General features: G+C 39.5%; 1 protein-coding gene across 3 annotated transcripts in view; it reads left to right on the forward strand.

Annotated features, from left to right (window-relative positions):
• The window catches only part of SUCO (SUN domain containing ossification factor), a 214,197-nt gene that overhangs the window by 73,529 nt on the left and 118,479 nt on the right, over positions 1 to 22,189 (forward strand). For all 3 annotated transcript variants that reach the window (XM_087932039.1, XM_087932040.1, XM_087932041.1), the window contains exons 5-9: positions 7,277 to 7,417; positions 7,856 to 8,000; positions 11,740 to 11,851; positions 16,186 to 16,310; positions 16,757 to 16,824. In XM_087932039.1, the coding sequence (XP_087788165.1) occupies positions 7,277 to 7,417; positions 7,856 to 8,000; positions 11,740 to 11,851; positions 16,186 to 16,310; positions 16,757 to 16,824 (591 nt within the window). The remainder of the gene's footprint in view (positions 1 to 7,276; positions 7,418 to 7,855; positions 8,001 to 11,739; positions 11,852 to 16,185; positions 16,311 to 16,756; positions 16,825 to 22,189) is intronic.

Genomic DNA, 22,189 nt, shown 5'->3' on the forward strand with positions numbered 1-22,189 from the left:
GCCCCACCGGTACATAGAGCCTGTCTCAGTATTGCAAGAGTTCCTTGGTGAACATCCACGGAGAGGTGGCCCCCACCTCTTGCTTCTGTTGTTCCACCCAAGCGTCATGCCGCTGCGCCTCCTGTATCAGAGCCCGTAAGTCCACTGGTTCCTGAACTGGGGAGAAAGACTCTATGGGCAGAATAGTCCAGAGCGGGAGCTGGTCCGCCCTTTGGTTGCGACTACTTGGGAAATAAGTAACACGGAAATTAAACTGTGCAAAGAAGAAGGACCACCGAATCTGGCATTGGTTTCTGAATGGTCTTCAGGAACTTGATTTTTGTGGTCCGCCCGGACCTCAATTTGATGTCATGCCCCCTCCAAATAATGCCTCCAGACCTCAAACGCCACCTTAATGGCCAGTAGCTCCTTCTTCCAGATGGTGTAATTGTGCTTGGAAGAATTGAGCTTCTGTGAATAGTACGCGCAAGGGAAGAGGGTACTGCCGGATGTGTGAGCCTGGAGTAATACCACTTCGACCATAACATCGGATGCATCTGCTTCTACTATGAACAGAAGCCATCTTTCAGGACAGACTCTTTCATGAAAGCCTGTTTCAAGCTGAGTGAGGGGCACGTCAGGGAAGCAAAGCTGGGGATGAAGGACCAATAATAGTTGGCAAACCCAAGGACTCGCTGGACATCCTTCACTCTCTGAGGAGGTTGCCAGCAGCACAACGACTTGACCTTGCTCGGCTCTATCACAATGTCATCGGGAGAGATGCGATGCCCCAGGAACTCGATGGTGGACTTGAAAAACTGGCATTTCTCCAGTTTCATGTACAAGCGGTTCTCCCGGAGTTGTTGCAGAACCAGGCACAGATGGTGTTGGTGACTCTCCCTCCAGTTAAAGTAGATCAAAATGTTGTCGTAATTCAGGACAAATTGATCCAAAAGATCCCGGAAGATGTCATTCATAAAATGTTGGAAGACAGCGGTAACATTGGTCAACCCAAATGGCATGACAGTGCATTCTAAATGCCTGTGCCTGGTACCAAATGCTGTCTTCCACTCATCTCTGGGTGGATCTGCACCAAATTATATACTCCACACCGGTCCAACTTGGGGAAAATAGTAGCCTATTGGAGCTGTTCCAGCAGTTCAAGAATCAAGGGCAAAGGATACTGATTGCGCACCATGATGGTGTTTAACTTCTGGTAATTGCAACAAAGCCTCAAAACGCCAGTCTTATTTTTGACAAACAGTACCGGGGAAGACAGTGGCGACGATGAGGGCCAGATTAAACCCCGGGTGAGATTCTTGTCCAGAAAGTCCCACAACACGGCCAATTCAGGGTCTGACATTGAGTACAAATGGCCCATGGGGAGTGCCGCATTCAGCAACAAATCAATGGGACAGTCATAGGGCAGGTGCGAGGGCAGTTGGTCTGCCTCCTGCTCGATGAAGACATCCATGAAGTCCGCTAGTTCAGAAGGCAAGGACACCCCAGGTGGACTCAGCAACTGGCCTGTGCAGACTTGGCAGGTGTGGTCCACGCATTGCAATCTCAGGAAAGTGATAAGGTTCTGGGACCAGTAGATCAGTAGATATGTCCTGAGCCATACCAAGCCCAAGACCATGGGGAAATGCAGGCCGGAAGTAATATAGAACTGAATGGCTGCCTCATGAGAGCTAATGGTGAGGTGCAAGGGTTGCGTGATGGCCTTAATAAGCCCAGACAAAAGCACCCGGCCATCGATGGTCTCCACGAGCATGGGAGGGTCCACTGGACACTAAGGGACTACATACTTAGCTGCAAATGCTGCGTCCATAAAGTTTGTGGTGGCGCCAGAAACGACCAGGACGTGTGCCAGAATTCCATGTGTGCTACTGGACAGAATACTTGTGCCACCAAGATCAGGTGCTGAGGGAGTCCAGAATCCATGTCTACTGGGCATGGTGTTGGTGCGCGCCCGACCCAGATCAGGCTCTGTTTCCCGACAGGGTTTTCTGTGGCTGTGGAGCAGGCACAGGGGTTGATGTCCCTTGTTTCTTCTTGGGGCACAAAGCCCATGTGTCCAGGTTCCCCACAATACAAACACAACCCACTGCACGCCACCTGTTCTCAGTCACTGACATGCAGGGTCTGGTGGTGCCTAGGTCCATGGGCTCCTCCCACAGAGCCAGGGTTTCACGCATGACAGGTACCACATGGGTCTCCCTGGAGGCACAGCAAATGTCCCATCTCTGCAAGTGGGCGTTGATCCTGAGGCAAAGATGAACCAGCATGTTGAGGGTCATTGGACAGTTGACCCTCACCAGCTCGTCCTGCAACTCCTCCGACAACCCATCTTAGAATGAGTCCATGAGGGCAGCCTCTTTCCAGGCTGAATCCTGGCTAAGCAGCCGGAACTCACTAATATATTCCTGCAGGGGTTGCCAGCCCTGCTTCAGGTCCTTCAGACATTGGGCAACTGTCTGTGTTTTGATGGGGTCCTCATACATGAGCCAGAGGTGGTCACAAAACCCACTAAAATTATCTAACAGAGGACTATCCTGGACCAATAGAGGCATTACCCAGCAAACTGCAGAGCTGGAGAGCAGGCTAATCATAAACCCCACTTTATCTTGGTCCATGGGGAAGTCTTCTGCTCTCAGGCTTATACATAACTGGCATTGTCCCAAGAAAGCTAGAAACAGGGCCTGGTTGCCATCAAATTTATCAGGCACAGCCACTGGGTATTTCCTTCGGGGAGAAGGTGGAGTAGCATAAGCTTGGAGCTGGGCTATCTGGTTTGCCAGCAGAGACAGCTGTTGAGTAAGCTACGTGTTCTCTGCAGGAAGTTGCTCCATTTTTAATTAGAGGTTTGTTTTGTTTAGCAGGAAGCAAACTGTTCTGACCAAGACTTAGGGAGAAACTAACAAATACACGTTAGTCCCAAAACTCTTTTTTCTTTATTTCAATGGCTGTGAATTTTAGTCATTCACAGCCTGTAATGAGTCTGAAACAGTTTGTAAATAGTCCCATGGAAGTCTGCCAAAGTCCTTCAGGATAAGTCTGATAAGCACCCACCTTTATCTCCTTTGAATTGCTGCCAACAACTAAAGTGTCAAATTAACTGTAAAAAGCCAAATGGAGTACTAAGTCCACACAGAGCTTCAAGGTTTAATCTGAACAGAGCGAACAAAGTTGCTTCCTGCAAAGGTTCCTGTCCCTTTGCTCCTCCTTTAGGTCTTATGAGAGGGCCAATCAAACCTTACTCCCGAGTTGCCCCTTTTGTCTTAACTATTCTTGCCTTCTGGCAGCTCTGTGCACACGTCCACGTGCGCACTAGGAACATGCTACCCTTGTTCCTCTGCTTCGCTGTTGTCAGATTCTGGAGGCTCCAGTTAGCACATAACTCCCAGATGCCCCTGGTCCCATCTTTGTATCAGATGCAGGACCCTTATCCGAGTCTTCCCCAGAATCCTGGACTGGCCCATGTTCTTCCACACTGTCCAACTCTTTGTAATGGAGGAGGAACAAGTGAAAGAAGTATGGGCAAAAAACTTTGGTTACAATATTAAATTAGATAAATGGCAAAAGTTATGGGAAAGGAATAGGAAAGTAACCTTGGCCCGTTCTTGCAAAGAAAACCTATACAAAATGTTCTACAGATGGCACCTCCTACCGACAAGATTGGCAAAAATGAGTAAAAACATATCACCACAATATTGGAAATATAAGACAGTGTTAGGGATATATTATCATTTGTGGTGGTCATGCACCAAAACAAAAGAATTTTGGTAGCAGATTAAGATATGGCTGGAAGACATGCTAGACCAAAAAATAGAGTTCAGACCAGAATTGTTCCTATTGGAAATTATAGAAGGAAAATATAGCAAAGGAATGATATATTTAATGTTGCATGTTATAACTGCAGCAAGATTGGTATATGCCCAAAATTGAAAGAATGGGAATATCTCTGAGGAAAGTGAAATAATGAAGAAAATTTTGGTATGTGCAAAAATGGATAGGCCAACGTTAGAAATTAAAGATAAGGGTGAGAATAAAATGAACAAATGGTTAAGACTTAAAGAAAGGAACAAAAAACCAAAACAAATTGTGACACTTTATAACAGTGGTCACCAACCGATGGGCCACTGCCCACTGGTGGTCTGCGAGAAAATTTTGGTGGTCTGCAGAGAAATGTCACTCCCAGAGCACTCCCCCTAATCCAGGCTGCACGGGAGCACAAGGCTGTGCAGCCCACATGGCCTGCGGGAACCCTCCCCTCCCACTTCTCCTTACCTGGCAAACTTGCCTACTAAGTTGCTATTTTTCCTTTTTTTTTTCCCTGACCATCAGCTGTTCTGTTGTGCTGGTAGATTTCAGATTAGGTAGAAAGCAGGAAATCGTTGGATTTCTTGCTTTCTAGCTCATCTTTAGATCTTCGGCTCTGCTTTTAAGGATTGAAGGTTCTATTATTCAATTGCAGACTCAGATAGCCAGTGACAGAAACACAGATCTCTAAGTGAATCTGTGATTCTGTGAGCAACTCAATCTGCCTGCCTGCTTTGCCTGATATTAGGTAAAAGTTTATCTCTTTTTTATAAAAAAAATCAATATTTGCATAAATATTTATAATATTTAGATACAAGCCATGCCCAGTTGGTCACATGACCACCAAACCACACCCACAAACTAGGCTACACCCAAGAACCGCTTGTTAAGAAATTTGAATCCCACCCTGCCTCTTTGTGTTTGTGTGAGTTTGTGTATGAGAGAAGGAGAGGGAGGGAGAGAGGTTAGAGCAGATCTATCTGTCTGTCTGTCTGTCTCTCTCTCTCTCTTCCCCCCACCCTCTCTCCCTCTTTCTCTCTCCCTCAAGGTCCCTTCCAGCTTCTGATCTGATCTCTTTTTATCAGGCTCACTTAGTCATGGCAAGTTACTGACACCATATTATGTTTTTTTTTAAAAAAAACTCAGTAGTACTTTTTCATAATTGAAAGGAAAGCGAAGGGAAGGGAAGGGAATAGAATAGAATTCTTTATTGGCCAAGTGTAATTGGACAAACAAGTAATTAGTCTTGGTGCAAATGCTCTCAGCATACATAAAAGAAAAGATACATTCATCAAGAGTCAAGAATCATAAGGTACGACACTTAATGATAGTCACAGGGTACAATAAGCAATCAAATCATACTAGGAAACAGTCAATATACATCGTAAGGATTCAAGCGACAAAGTTACAGTCATACAGTCACAAGTGCCCCACACACCTGGCCGGGCCATTTTCTTTCCACTTATTTCTTCTGCTTTTGGCTGCATGCAAGGAAAGCAGAAAGTCTTTTTTTCTCTCCCCCAAACTCCAGAAGAAATTAGTCTTTGGGACCCTGCAAGGCATCCTGCTCCAAGAAGCTACTTGAAAACTTTCTCTTCCGCACTTCCACATGCTGCAGCAGCAGCATCCTCCACCTTCTGCTTTTCTGGGAAGGAGCACCGGACAGGGAAACACCAACAATGTCTGGGATTAGGAGAACATCTCCTCTGGAGTTTTGCTGTGCGCATGCACGCGCATATCATTCCAAGCTTGGAGACTTGCAAATCTGAGCTTGCAAATTGCCAATCATGCCTGGGTTTGGGGAGAAGGTCCTCTCCTTCCTCTGTGGGTAAGTCCCCAAACTTGGAATGTGCTATGCGCATGTGTGCACACATTTGACTGCCAGCAATTTGGGGAGGTGAGGAGCTTGTGGGGCACCAAATTGTTCCCACATTGAGTTCGTTGGTGCAACAGGATAGGATAGGATCGAACAGGATAGGACCTTGGAGGTCTTCTAGTCCAGGGGTTGCCAACCTTTTGGACCTCAGGGACCTCCAAACTCATAATTTTAAATCCCGTGGACCAGAGACCCTGGGATAATCCCCCCAAAAGTCTGCAGGAAAATTCCCACCCCGTTTTCCTACCGATCAATCATTCTTTATTTGGGATTGCAGGATACCATCTCCAGCTCCGTTCTCATCGGGGGCGAGGGCGGGGGGAGACTTGGCTCATGCAAGGAAAGCAGCAAAAGCAGCAGAAGTCTTTCTTTCTCTCTCCCCAACTCCGCCAGAAAGTTGGGGTGGTAGATTTTGGTTTAAGGCATCCAGTAATAATTCTGCTAGCTTCATTCAGAGCAACATCTACTTTCCCAGTGTGTGCTGATTTATACCAGACTGGGCAGGTGTATTTGCCTGCTGAGTAGCAAAGACCTAGAGCTGTTGTCTTAAGGATTCTAATTTTCTGAGGATGTTATTTGGTCTACTGACCTTCAGTTTAGTATGCTATTATATGTTAGGACCCTATCTAGAATAACCTTTAAATATTTAAGCCTGAGACAATGCTCCAGTAACGTCCCTTATATAATATGCAGCTTCCTAGCAGCCTGCTTTTTGCGAAGATGGAAGGCAGATACCTGAGTTTTTCCTGGATTTGGTCTTAATTGGCTATCACAATAGTATCAATCCAGCTCTACCAGCGCTTCAATTAAATGTTCAACCTCCTCAAATGTTAGGGTACACATATAGTTGTTAGTACCTTCAGGGAGAGCTCATCATTGGTGTAAATATTAAAAAGAGTTGAAGCTAATAAACTACTTTGTGGTAAACTGTTCCTTTGGTTCCTCCATCTACTTTGCCTTCCCTGGAACTCCACAAAAAACATATGGTTCGGAAGCAGATTCATTTTAATTTTTAAATTAAAATTTGGTCATAAAGTAAAATAATCCACAGACCATTCAATAAACCCTGAATTATGTCCCTGCTCCATTCCATTTGATATCAGTACTTTTCATTTCCCCACATTTCTTCAGTATAAAAAGACATATCACATCAAAGAATATCTGAATCCATATCCAAGTCTGATATTATTCTGGCTTAGCTTTATACTGAACAGGTAGTCTTGGAATCACTTTATATGACAATGAAGTCATCTAAGATGTTGATTGATCACTTTGACTTGGAAACTATTTCAAGAAAATTTATTTCAGTGAAAAACTTTTAATGTTTGTTTAGCTTCCTCTTTTTCATGCTGCTTCTTTTCTACCACATCCAGTTCTTCAAATATCTGAATTTAGAAAACATAAGTTTGCATACATTTCTTGCTAGCATTTAAACCTCATTCAAATCTTGGATTTGAATTGAAATGTAGATCTAAAAGCAAGACAAGTATTAATTTTTTTAACAAAACATTGAGTTTGACATATCTATACTGTAATCTTGTTTTTTATTTATGTCTAAATTGCATTCTAAATCTTTGGTTTGTTTCCACCTCCCTTCAGTGCAATAGAAAATTCTAGTGCTGATATCCTTATAGTTAGCACTACTGAAGCTGAGCAGTCAGAATCTGACTGTGATATAAATGAGGCACTTGAAACTGATTCTCAGAGGGAGCCTTCCTCGCTTGTCACTTCCCCAGAGGGGTGAGTATTGAAATGATTTTTGTCATATCTTAGTGGCAGTTCTGTACTTCCTATTTTATGTACTCATATGTTTGGTGCTGGACTGCTGCCGCTTCGGACAGGCTTGCCCATACCAGTAGTTCCGACCACTGGCTGGGTCCACCCACCCACCCCGTGCTATCCCATCCTATATATCTGGCTTGCTCGCCTTGCCCACACAGCCCAGCTGATTTTTGCACATTGCCCTCTGTTCACCGAGGCTGCCCCTCACAGGAAATCCCTGTGTTTTTGCAGCCGCGTGCAAGCTCACATTTTCGGTTCTGCACTAGGTGAACCGGTTGTTACATTATGTGCAGCCCACCTCTGCATATGTTTATATAATAACTTATTATAATGTATTAAATTTTTAATGACAAATGTAGGTGGAAATCTTTGTTTGAAAGTTTACATATTTTATAGCCTTGTAGGTCAGCATACAGAAAATATTTCTTCACAAAGGAAAGGGAAGATGACGAAATCAGAATTTGATCCCAAAATTTCTGCAAGTGAGCAAAAGACAGCTCCAAAGTCTGCTTTGAATGCTTCGGGTAACATAAGAACAGAGGTAACTAAACTTTTCCTCTCCCACTTAAACTATTCCAATGAACCTTGTTTTCTTGGGTATTATATTTGGGTTATTTCCAAATATTATTAAATAATATTATTTAATATAACAATAATATTATTAATAATATAATATAATAATAATATTACTAAATAATATAATTTAGTCTGCAAAGACCTCTGCTGTGTAAAAAAAAGGATTTGTTTCTAAGTACTGCTCTCTGAGTTTGGAAAAATGTTATTAAGAATTTGAACTACATGAATTTACTCAGCATTTCCAATCCATTTAAATAGCTGCAGCTTAAAAGTGGAATTCTATAGCGAACTAAAGATTTCATAATTAATATATTAAAATCAGTTTTCTGTAATTCACATTAAAATAATTCTTCCACTTATTTGTTTCAGAGCTTTGCTTTATTTTTTTTATTGAAAATTAAGCAAGTTAACACTTCATCTCATTTGAAAAACTGGTTTTATTATAAGATCAGAAAAACAAGATTCTAGTGTTAACTCTTTTCCTGCTTTATCCTATACTTTGTTCAAAAAAATTATGTGGGGAGAATTGTTTTCTGGGTTGTTTAAACAAGGAAAACAATAAAACAAAGGTAAATACTGAAGAATGTTGATGCTTCCAAAACAAGTGAATATTGCATCTGTGAGGAATAATTTTAAAGAAGGTACACAGCTACATCTAATTACATGATAAGGAAATGGTTTAATATCTCTCATACTTTATTTGAAATTCAAATTGTATGAAAAATACTTTTGTCCTGCATAATTCTACAGCCTTTATTTATGTCAAATTATTTTTTGTTGATTTACTTATGTTGATTTATCTTGCTGCAACAAATCTTTTTTTCCTGGTATTTTGTTGTGTTGTATTCTTTATTAAAATAATATCCTACTTTTCTATCAGAGGCTTATACTTTATATTTTAAAATGACTTGCAATATGTTATAAATAATACCTTACAAATCAGTGGTGGGATTCAAATTTTTTTTACTAACAGTACTGTGGGAGTGGCTTGGTGGGCGTGGCAAGGATCTCCAGTCAGAGATAGCATTTGCCGATTCTCCGAACTACTTAAAATTTCCGCTACCGGTTCTCCAGAACTGGTCAGAACCTGCTGAATACTACTTCTGTTACAAATAAAATAATAACAGTATATTAAACATACAATAAAATAAATAGTACAAAAACTACAAATACAATCCATCTGATTGGATAACCTCTGAAACACCTTATGGCCTCAATCAGGTCAAGAACAAGACAGAATAATATGCTTAATGGTCTGCCTTGCTGCTTAGACTCTGAGAAGGCTTTCTCTTTTATTTACATAAGCCATGTATCAGAGTTTGCAGCACATCTGACCAGCATACAAGTAAATAATTCTGCTGGATTCATCCACATAAGAAAAACTTATCATATACAATACCATACAGCAGAAGTCAGCATACAAAATCAGGAACACAGAAGCAATATTCATAGAAGCAAGTCATTACAGAGTAGAGAGATACAGAGGTCTAGGTTACAGAGGACAAATCAACTCTTATATACAGTTCAGCAAGTCAAAGCCATGTCCAGATTCCAAATTGTCTCTTATGGCCCCATACAAACAAATATGTTTCAGTTTCCAAACAGCTCCCATTGGCTGACCTGTTACCATGTCTATTCCAATCCATCCCCATTGGCTGACCTGTTACCATGTCTATTCCAATTCATGAACTATACTGACACTCCTCTCTTCATGACTGGAATAGAAATAAAACCAAATAATTTAATATTCATCCCATGCTCTTCTCCACATAATGGCTTGATCATTATATGGGCCAGATTATCCTCTGAAGAATATTAAAGCAAGATAATTAATTTACATTTGATAAATTACATTGCAACATTTAATGTCCACATGCTTGCTTCTATTCCTTACTTTGTCACCCGTTGCCATTTTTATGCAAGCAGAATTATCCTCGTATACTGTTACTGTGTCATTTACTTTTACGCTTAAATCCTGTAATAGCTGTATGTACCAAGTTACCTCTGAACAAAATTCAGATAGAACTATAAATTCTGCCTCTGCAGTAGAAATGGCTACAGTTGTTTATTTTCTGGACTTCCAACCAATTAAAGCTCTCCAAACAATACCACAATCCCAGAATTAGACTTTCTGATTTTTACATCATTGGCATAATCACTGTCAACATAACATTTCAATTTCAATTCTTCAGATACCTGTATTTGAAGACCCAAGTTCACAGTTCCCTTCAAATACCTGAGAATCCTTTTTATACCCATCTAATGCAACTGCGTTGGTGCAGCAGTAAAGTGATTTAGGATGCTTAGTGCATAGCTGCACAAGCTATGTCTGGTCTGGACCACTGTGACAGACTCCCTATTGCTGACTGATAAATCTCTTGATCACAGGCTTCACTTTTGTCCTCACCTAAACTATTATGAAAATCTGGGCTCATAGATGTTGGAACAGAATTACAATCCTTTATGTTGTATCTTTCCAACAGCTGTTCAATTTTCCTTCTTTGACCACTTTTCTCATAACCACTTTTCTCAGTTTTTCACATCTTTACACCAAGATAATTTTGCATTTCACCTAAGTCTTTTATTTCAGTTTTTTCTCTAAATGGTTGGCAAATCTCTTTTTCTGTGACACATCCTTTGCAATAAAGCAAAGATCATCCCCAAATGCTAACAATTGACAATCCCCACCTTGTAATTTTACAGCATACCATATTTTTCAGAGTATAAGACACACTTTTTCCATCCCCCAAAGTAGGTGGAAATTTCTGTGCATCTTATACAGCAAATGTTGCTGAAGTCCTGCCCACCCACTGGCCCCCACCCTTTGGCTTCTGCCTCCCAGCAATTTGCCTCCTTAAAGCAAACAGCAAACAACCTGTTTCAGCTTCAGCACAGCCTGATTAGCACAAGCAGCTGATTGTCAGTTGGATTGGCCTCCTGATGATCAGTTGATCGTTTAAAATATAGGCTATCACTAATAGGCCTAACAATTAATTGGCAAGGCAACTGCTCTGCAGAGCTTCCAGTTGTATTTGGAGCAATTATTTGAAAATAGCTCATTTTAACAAAAGAGATTGCTAAATAAATTTCTAGGCTGAAAATAGGGTGTGCGGTGGTGGCAATAGGCTATGGCAAACTCTGCAGCCAGAAACAGCTAATCATTAGGAGGCTGATCAAATGGATGCTGTACTGAAATGGAAAAAGGCTGTTTGCTGTTTGCTGCAAGGAGGCAAATTGCTGGAAGGCAGAGGCAGATTTTTTTTCTTGTTTTCCTCCCCAAAAGCTAGGTGCATCTTATACTCCAGCATTATAAATGTATTTTTATACTTTAAACCAAAAGCAGTGTTATTGCATGAATTACATAAAAATGTTTTTTCAAATTGGGTATGCTGTGTTTTTTATTGTGGTTTTTTGCCTGGATTCATTTTTGACAGAGTTGATAAAATATTATTTGGTATAGGATAGAAATTTATTTAACAATCTCTTTTATTAAAATGATTAATTTCAAATTGTTCCATATACAACTGGAAGCTCTGCAGAGCAGTTGCCTTGCCAATTAATTGTTAGGCCTATTAATGATAGCCTATATTTTAAATGATCAGTTCAATATAAACTGATCATTTGGGTACTCATCACATTGCTTACATATAATCTTGATCTTTTGTTAATATCAATAAACCTTATAATTCTGCTGCCTTGTACAGAGAAATGCAGGAGAAATTGACCCTACTTCTGTAATAACCCCAAAAGACCCAGGAGATATTCCCACATTTGATGAATGGAAGAAGCAGGTTATGGAAGTGGAGAAAGAAAAAAGTGAGTTTAATTGTTTTTAAACAGACAAATTCTCCTTTTCAAATAAAATGGTTAAGGTTCATTTTGTATTGCAATTTTTTGGTTTCCTTTAAAAATAACATGCTGTAATTTTATTTGTTATCATTTTATTTGTTATCATTTTCTATTCTGAGATGCATTATACAGATTTTCTAAAGGAACTTTTCTAAAGAAAGCATTTGTTAGCAGCTTTTCCGTTCCAATGAGCACGTTTCCATTAAAAAGTGACCTTAGCTTTAATGTTGCAAGTCTGCTTACAAAGTCATATGAAAGACAAAGTTCAGCTTCTTTGAGTTCTGTGGTTTTTTGTATGAAGACATACCAGTAATAAAAATCATATGGTCCTTAGTAGTTCTTAAAAGTAGATAAATACAATCTCACATGAACAACAACCCATGACATTATACCATATCATCATTTATTTTTCTAAAAGAAAGCCCAAATAAAGAAGCTATGTGTGAAAAACTAAGTACACTCTTACTGCTTTCATAGGTATGAAGAGGCTAAGTAGCAGCCACTACAAGAGATACATGGACACCTTCCCTCCTACCCAGAAAAAGTAGATTCATGAGCAGGAGAAAAAAGTACAAGAATTTGAATAATTTCATTATAACTAGGACTTATATTTTATCCATAGAATTCATTACAGTTTAATTAACTTTTGTTTAATAATCCTATTGATCAGAGTCTTTGTATCCTTGAATGAGGATGTTGAAAAGATGCCCAGCAGATTTATAGATGACACAAAGCTAGGAAGGTTTGCTAGCAGAATCAGAAGTCAGGGTCAAGGTTCAAAAGGTTCTTGAGGCTTGAAGATTTGAGTATTTTCCAATAAATAGCAAGAAATGTAAGGTTCTGCATTCCAGAAAAATCAGATAGTTATATGTCAAGTGGTATTCGGCTCAGCTACAGCACATGTGTGAAAGAGCTAGGAATCTAGATTATAATTTAAGCATGAGCCAGCATTGGATTGCATCAAGCAAGTGATGAAGTATGGAGAACAACAAAGACTGAGAACTTGGAGGATAAATTCTGTGAACAACTGTTAAAAGAACTAGTATGTTTAACTTGAAATAAAAGGTGAAGGGAGACATAAAAAACAGTCTTCCAATATTTGAAGGACAATCATAGCTGAGAGAAACTAAGTGGTAATTAGGACATAATCTGATTCTGGTTTGATGACTGTGGAATGGCAAGATAAAGAGAAGACATTCAAATAAATAATAGGTGTCAGTAATTTGTTCAGATTCTGATGTTACCTTCCTCCCCTTGAAAATTACTGATTTATTTTAGAAAGATTTATGTACCATAATTTCTGAGTAAATAAGTTTAATATAATAAAACATAAGAGTAGCATATATGTTTCTTAAAAAAAGACTTCTATAAAGTAATGAACTATGATGTACTTACCTTTAAAGAAAAATGTATCCACCAGGAACATGAATATTTCATTAGTAGAAAATGGCTTCTGGGGACAGTTTTTATCTCCTGTGTTTTCTGTGTTTTGTAAACTTCTAGTAGGATACCCTATTACACGGGTGTCAAGCTTGATTGTGTCACGTGATGCATTGTGATGTATCGCAACGTTTTTGCCATTGCAGAGGTGAGGTAGGTGTGGCCTGCACATGACGCATCCAGCCCACAGGCCACCAGTTTCATACCCCTGCCCTATCACTCATATCTCATGACTGACCTTTATGAGCTGAATGTGGAGAGAAAGAGCGAAAAAACAAAAATGAGAGAGAGAGAAAGAGAGAGAGAAAAAAAGGGGGAGAAAAAGAGAGAGGGGGAGAATGAGAGAGAGGAAAAAGAACAAAGAGAAGGGGAGAGAGAGGGAGAGAGAAATGAGAGAGAGAAAAGGGGAGAAAAAAGGGAGAGAATGAAAGAGGAAAAAGAAACAAATGAGAGAGAAGGGAAGAGAGAGAGAGAGAAGGAGGAAAAAGAGAGAAACAAATGAGAGAGAAGGGGGAGATGGAGAGAAATGAGGGAGCTGGAGGGACAGAATGAGAGAGAGGGAAACAAATGAGAGAGAAGGAGATGAAAGAAAGAAAAGGGGAGAAAGAAAAATGAGAAAATGATGGGAGAGTGCGGGAGAGGGAAAAGAGGGAAATAAATGAGAGGGAAGGAGATAGAGAAAAGGGGAGAAAAAAGGGAGAGAATGAAAGAGAAAGAGAGAAGGGGGAGAGGGACAGAGAAAAGGAGAAAAAGGGAGAGAATGAGAGAAAAAAGAAAAGAGAAAGAAAGGGAGAGAAATAAGAGAGAAAAAATGGGAGAAAACGGGAAAGAAAAATGAAAATGATGGATGGAGAGAAAGAGAGAGGAAAAAGAAACAAATGAGAGAGAGAAGAGGGAGAGAGAAATAAGAGAGGGAGAGGAAAAAGTTTGTGGCTGCTGATGTTTTCTGTGGGAAACTGATCCAAATGGCTCTTTGAGTGTTTAAGGTTGCACTCCCCTGCCTTAGGCTGTATAATAGCTTTAAATAACAATTGAGATTTTATAAATCCTTTTATATACACTGTTCAAAAAAATAAAGGGAACACTTAAAGAACACAATGTAACTCCAAGTCAATCATACTTCTGTGAAATCAAACTGTCCACTTAGGTAGCAACACTGATTAACAATCAATTTCACATGCTTTTGTGCAAATGGAATAGACAACAGGTGGAAAGCATAGGCAGTTAGCAAGACATCCCCAATAAAGGAGTGGTTCTGCAGGTGGTGACCACAAACCACTTCTCAGTTCCTATGCTTTCTGGCTGATGGTTTGGTCACTTTTGAATGCTGGCAGTGCTTTCGCTCTAGTGGTAGCATGAGACGGAGTCTACAACCCACACAAGTGGCTCAGGTAGTGCAGCTCATCCAGGATGGCACATCAATGCGAGCTGTGACAAGAAGGTTTGCTGTGTCTGTCAGCGTAGTGTCCAGAGCATGGAGGCGCTACCAGGAGACAGGCCAGTACATCAGGAGACGTGGAGGAGGCCGTAGGAGGGCAACAACTCAGCATCAGGACCGCTACCTCCGCCTTTGTGCAAGGAGGGACAGGAGGAGCACTGCCAGAGCCCTGCAAAAGGACCTCCAGCGGGCCACAAATGTGCATGTGGCTGCTCAAACGGTCAGAAACAGACTCCATGAGGGTGGTATGAGGGCCCAATGTCCACAGGTGGTAGTTGTGCTTACAGCTTAACACCGTGCAGGACGTTTGGCATTTGCCAGAGATCACCAAGATTGGCAAATTTGCCACTGGCGCCCTGTGCTCTTCAGAGATGAAAGCAGGTTCACACTGAGCACATGTGACAGACATGACAGGGTCTGGAGATGCCATGGAGAACGTTCTGCTGCCTGCAACATCCTCCAGCATGACCAGTTTGGCAGTGGGTCAGTAATGGTGTGGGATGGCATTTCTTTAGGGGGCCGCACAGCCCTCCATGTGTTCGCCAGAGGTAGCCTGACTGCCATTAGGTACCGAGATGAGATCCTCAGACCCCTTGTGAGACCAAATGCTGGTGCTGTTGGCCCTGGGTTCCTCCTAATGCAAGACCTCATGTGGCTGGAGTGTGTCAGCAGTTCCTGCAAGACGAAGGCATTGATGCTATGGACTGGCCTGCCTGTTCCCCAGACCTGAATCCAGTTAAGCACATCTGGGACATCATGTCTTGCTCCATCCACCAATGCCACATTGTACCACAGACTGTCCAGGAGTTGGGGGATGCCTTAGTCCAGGTGTGGGAGGAGATCCCTCAAGAGACTATCTGCCACCTCATCAGGTGCATGCCCAGGCGTTGTAGGGAGGTCATACAGGCACATGGAGGCCACACACACTACAGAGCCTCATTTTGACTTGTTTTAAGGACATTACATCAAAGTTGGATCAGCCTATAGTGTTTTTTTCCACTTTAATTTTGAGTGTATCTCCAAATCCAGACCTCCATGGGTTCCTAAATTTGATTTCCATTGATAATTTTTGTGTGATTTTGTTGTCAGCACATTCAACTATGTAATGAACAAAGTATTTAATAAGAATATTTATTCATTCAGGTCTGGGATGTTTTATTTTTGTGTTCCCTTTATTTTTTTGAGCAGTGTAGTATCATCACTTCATGTTATAACTGTTAAAACTAACATGGTATTAACGTGTAGTTAAAATAAAAGGCTTCAGAATAATTACAGGTAGCTGATAATGTGGTATGGAAATTACTTGATAAGTTTAGTATCAAAGAATGTTAACTTTTATGAGTTGCTTTAGCTTCAGAGTTTGATAATAAAGATTTAAAATGTTTAATATTAATGCTCTGGTACATTTTTGTCTGGTATGCAGGTCAGTCAATGCATCTTTCTTCCAATGGAGGTCAACATACTACAAAAAAAGTAAAAAAAAATAGAAATAATTATGCTTCAGTGGAGTGTGGTGCCAAAATACTGGCAGCTAACCCAGAGGCAAAGGTAATATTACCTAACAATGGTATAGTTTATATTTTTAGAAAACTGCTGAATGTGGGTTCATTTGTTTGTAGTAAATATATTTAGCTGCAATCAAATTTGAAATATTCTATGGTACAAATAAATTAAATTTCTGATCAACATTATAAGAGGTTTCCACTGCTGCTTGTAGAATAAATCAGCCTGTCATTTGTCAGAAGTAAAGTGCATTAGTTTCACTGAGCAGTGATAATACAAGGCAAAAATATCCATCTTAAACAACTTGGCAGACATGATTTTAGGTTGGAATAAAACATAAAATTGTGCACCCTTTGTAATTCTGCCATTAATTGTATCTGAGTTTGTACATATATTAATGTGTAATGATATATTCTACCAAAAAGCCAAAAAATAGTTAACCAACTTACCAACTAGTTTCTGCTAATGAATTATGTTCTCATTTGTAATAGAGTACATCAGCAATATTAATAGAAAATATGGACCTCTATATGCTAAATCCATGCAGTACTAAAATCTGGTAAGTACATTTTCAGTAAAGTGACTGTTAGAAAACTGAAGTGAAGAATTTTGCAAAAGTAAAAAAAAAGATTTCAAGAAGCAGTGCTAGTCACAAACACGTAGTATGCATGATTCATTATATATGCGGTCAAATTTACCAACACTTAAAAAGCCAGATAATGAGACCATCTTGGGGATGATCTATTCCCAGTGTCTCACCCTTCAGGTCCCCTAATGATGTGCTCATTGCTGATTTAGTCCATCCAACTTATTGCTGATAATCCTTTTATTTTTTTTCCACATTGCCCAGCATTATGGATTTCTCAAAGAAGTTATGTCTATGGATAATATGTCTAGAATATGATACTTATATTTTTTCCACTGTGTTTCTCACTTTCATTATTGCAGCTTGGAGAACATTTTCAGCTTTCAAAATAATGTCATCAGTTTAGTACACATTTATGTTTCTTCCTTTAATTTTAAAAATATATTAATCCTCTCTTAATTCAGCATATGGATTTAATGAATAATAAAACAACAACAAATAGCTTTGTCTCACTTCTTTGCTGAGTTGGAATCAGCTCTTTTGCCATATTTTGTTGGAACTATGTCTTACTGTTCGACATATAATTTGCATGAGTATATGTTTTGGGATTTCTATTTTCCTAAGGTTATTCCATGTGGTTAACATGGTTAATATAATCTAATTCCTTCTTACAATCAATGAAGAACTTCTTTTTGGTATTTTTCAACTTTATTCATTGTCCAGCATGTATCAACAAACCAAAATAAACAAATAAAAAACCGCTTTATATATTAGACATCAGTAGTGACTGGTTTAACTAAAAATATCAGATAATGTTATAATTGAACATAAGATGTAAAATGTCAGAAAATTTCTGCCATAGTAGTACATATTGCTTCATTCTTTAATTCGTGGAGAATATTGCTTTTTCTATGATAGATAAGTTATACCTTTCCAAAAGCTATTCATTAATATCTTGAATAATATTGTTTTTCAATTTCTCAGTACAATTTTTAACCATCCCCCATATATGAGCAGTCATAATTTCTGACAAGCACTTAGCTGCCAAAGCTTTATATAATATAGTTGAACTTTATATAATATAGTTGAACATATTATCATTTTCCCATAAATATACTTATGTATATTAAACGTTGTTTAAAAATGTATCAAACATTCACCAGATCCTATCAGGAATCAATAAATCCTCAAATTTTTGTCCAACAAAGAAAATCCAGTACATTCTCTCCCCACTCTCTCTCCCTCTCCCTCCCTTCCTCCCCCCCTCCTCTCCCTCTCCACCTCCCTCCCTCCAATCCATCCATCCATCCATATAGAAAAGTTTGAATAAACATTAAAAACAATTGAACAAAGTGCGACTTTCCTGACAGTTATTTTGCCATACATGCTATAACATCTCTTCCTTATTTTACATTGCTAAGTTGGTGCTATAAACATATATAATTTCCTATTTACAACCCTAGTTTTCTTGCACATTCTTTTTACATAGTCATTATATCCACTGTATTACATTATCTTCAGCTTAAAGTTCATCCACCTTCCGTCTTATGCAGCATCAAAAATTTTTCCCTTTGTTCCAACTTCCTTTTTTCAAATCTAACCATTGATACAGTTTGTTCAAGACTTTATAATATTCTGTTTCATCCTTATCTTTAATTTCCAGTGTTAGCTTGTCCATCTCTGCACAGACCAATTTTTTTTTATTATTTCACTTTGCTCAGGGATATTTATCTTCTTCCAGTTTTGAGCATAAACCAATCTTGCTGAAGTTATAACATGCAACATTAGATATATCATTTCTTTGTTATATTTTCCTTCAGTAATTCCCAGTAGGAACAATTCTGGTCTGAACTCTATTTTTTGGCCAATCATTTCTTCCACCATATCTTAATCTGCCACCAAAATTCTTTTGCTTTGGTGCATGACCACCACATATGATAATATGTCCCTAACACTGTCTTATATTCCCAATATTGTGGTGATACGTTTTTACTCATTTTTGCCAATCTTGTCGGTGGGAGGTGCCATCTGTAGAACATTTTGTATAGGTTTTCTTTGCAAGAACTGGCCAAGGTTACTTTCCTATTCCTTTCCCATAACTTTTGCCATTTATCTAATTCAATACTGTAACCAAAGTTTTTTGCCCATGCTACCATTACTTCTTTCACTTGTTCCTCCTCCGTTTTATATTCCAATAAGTATTTGTAAATTTTCTTAATTGTTTTATCCTCTGTTCTTAATAGGATTCTAACTAATGTGGACAATTCTCTCTGTATACCCTATTCATTTTTTATCTTTCTTATACCTTGATTGGATTTGTAGGTACATCCACCATTCCAATTATATCCCTTCTCTTCATTCTTGTCTGGATTTTAGTTCCCCATTCTCACTTACTATATCTTTATATCTAGTAACTTTCCCCAAGTTGATAAAATTTGGTTGCTTTAAGGCTTCTAACATTGAGAACCATATTGGTGTTTCTGTGTAGCTCTGTTGTTTGATTTTTGTCCATACCCTAAGCAAAGCTGAACTTATGTGATATCTCTGGAAATACTGGTGAGCATTATGTCTTTTGTCTCACAAGAGTGCATGCCAGCCTAATTGTAAATCATGGCCTTCCAATGTTAATAATCTATTTTTTAAAATGTATCCATTCTCGCACCCAAGTAAGTGTAGCTACTTGGTAATACAACTCCCAGTCGGGCAAGCCAAAATTCCCTCTTTCTTTGGCTTCTTGTAATAATTTCAATTTAATTCTCAGTTTCCTCCCCTGCCAAATAAATTCCAATATTGTTTTATTCAAATTTTCAAAATATTGTTTCTCTAATTTTATAGGTATGTTTTGGAAAAGAAATAGTAATTCTGGTAGTAATAGTCACCCAGTTCGAAGCCTTATAATCAGCATAAACAATTTATATAATAAATTATAATAGTAAATCTATTCTTAATAGTATTACTAGTGATAATATAATAATGTTACAAAAATATGCCAAAAGTACTAACACCTTCTTTTCTTTGAATAAAGGGTGAATACAAACACTCTTCGTCATCTGCAACCACAGTACATTCTTGTCTCTTCTTTCCAAAGAAATTCCAAATAGTAAAAATCCACAAGTTGAAATGAACTTCTAAGAAAATATTTTTAGTTCTTTCAGTTCTTTCAGTTCTTTTAGTTCTTTTAACAGGTAGTTTCCTTTTTTTGGCCAGCAGGTGTCCCTCTTGCTCTTCTTTCTATATTTAAGACAGTGTCAAAGATGCACTGTCACTCTCCAAAATGTCGGTCAGTTCGTCAAATTGTTCAGCTTTCCTGTTTTAGACCAGTGGTCTCCAACCTTGACAACTTTAAGACTTGTGGACTTCAACTCCCAGAATTCCTCAGCTAGCTAGCTGAGGAATTCTGGGAGTTGAAGTCTACAAGTCTTAAAGTTGCCAAGATTGGAGTCCCCTGTTTTAGACTATTACAAATCTCAACTAATATAGTCCTCAAAACCTCCAATCTGGATTTCTCTTTGTCTGTTGCAGTCCCTTTTCCTGTCAATGCAGCTTCCCTTACTCTTTAATACAGTTTATGGGATTTTTATTTTCCCCAAAATCTTCCTCGCTGCTTCTCTATGGGGGAAGGAGAGACCTCCACCCCATTTCTATCTGGGCTCCTCCTGACCTGCAATCCACTGGAGAATCCTTCCGAAGGGTTCTTCCTTCTAGATTCACTCGTCAGAACTAATTCTGGCCAGCTCCAGTCACCCCGTTGTTCTGCTGCTTCACCGCTTATGTCGTCCAGCTGTCAAGCTTCTGTGTCGCCCATTACGGGCCATCTTCTTCCCCACTTGGTCTACCAGGATCTCTTCTGCCTTCAAGCTCCGGCTGTTGCCTGAAACTCTCTCCGCCGATTATCCTTCTCTTCCGATCCCCCTCCAGGGAATCATGGCTCCAGAAAGCCAGTCGAGCGGCTGGGAAACGGTTATGCGCTACGGTGAGCCATTTGCACAGCCAGTCAGTTTGACAGCTGCCTCCCCCCCCCCCCAATATATCTTTTTTGATGAATCAACTTTACTCTCAAATCCCTTTATACCAATCAGACATTTTTAAAGAACAAGAAGCATTGATGGGACATTATTGGTGATTCCTTACTTAAAGTATATTGGATGTTCATTATCTGTATTCTACTGTACAAAATTTCAGTATATTCCTGCCATCTGAATCAGAATCTGACCTTTTTAATTTATTGGTTTCTGAATTGAAGAAATGTTTTAGAAGAATATCCTTGTTTTTTCATATCTGTTTCCTTATTTGATAGCTTTACTTCATGTTTCTAACAGTTCGCCAATTTTTATTTTTATTTTTTGTCCTTTGTTTTTTTATCTCCTCCTCTCTCCTCCCCTCCCCTCCCCTCTCCTCTGTCATGTTCTATCATTCAACTTTATTCTTTGTTTTTTTGGTCTTCAGTAATCTTTACTTCCATTCATCCATAAGAACTTTTTTTTATTTCATTCCATGGTTCTTCTAGTTCCCTTTCAATTAACTTCAGATCTTCAAATAAGTTCTTTTTTCTTCAACAATGGTAGCTCATGAACATACGGTAGAAACTGGTTCTGTCAGGTCCCAGATATTTCTACAGGGACGCTGGCATTTTGGTGGGAGGAAGGAGGGAGGAATGGAGTGATCTATATATGAAGTTTCTGTTTCTGTTTCTTGTATTACTGTGTTAATTGCTATATGAAGTTTCTGTTTGTTTCCCTGCAATGATATAGTGTGGGAGGGGTTTGGTTAGCACAGCTTTAAATAACTGGTTTTAAGTGAAAAGCTTCAGTTCTTGCCTAGATCTCTTGTTATCACAAACATTTTAATAAAAGCTCCTTTCGGAACTACTGCACTTTCAAAAGTCCTGCATTTTTGTAAAAATTGGAGAGGCAAGACCTTACATTTGGCAAGAATTGCAAACTGGTCAATCCGGAGAAATAACAGCCCAACCTTGGGGACTGTGCACATCATGTCTGCCCAGGGCAGTGATCACAAACAGGCTGAAGACTGGGAAAGAACCCCCCAAATCTCAATTGAGGCCCTCTATGCCTGGGTCGAGGAGGACATTGTCTTAAGCACCGCTGCCAAGCCGAGATGGTTCATCGGTGTTGGGAAGATGGAAGACTGGGGTGGCAGAACCAAAGATGTCACCTTCACCCCTGGGAACCAATGACCTAGTTGGAAGCAGGAGATGGGAGACCTTTACAACAATAATGAACTGGAAAGAGACCGGTCCAGTCTATTCCTGAAGGAAGTCGCGAAACTCATGAAGGGGGGGCCATCCATGGCATGTGGATCGAGGACACGCAGGCTTGTG

The sequence above is a fragment of the Pseudonaja textilis genome, chromosome 3, assembly GCF_049901715.1.
Source record: "Pseudonaja textilis isolate UNSWEBS1 chromosome 3, rPseTex1.2, whole genome shotgun sequence".
In the NCBI taxonomy this organism is placed as follows: Eukaryota; Metazoa; Chordata; class Lepidosauria; order Squamata; family Elapidae; genus Pseudonaja; species Pseudonaja textilis.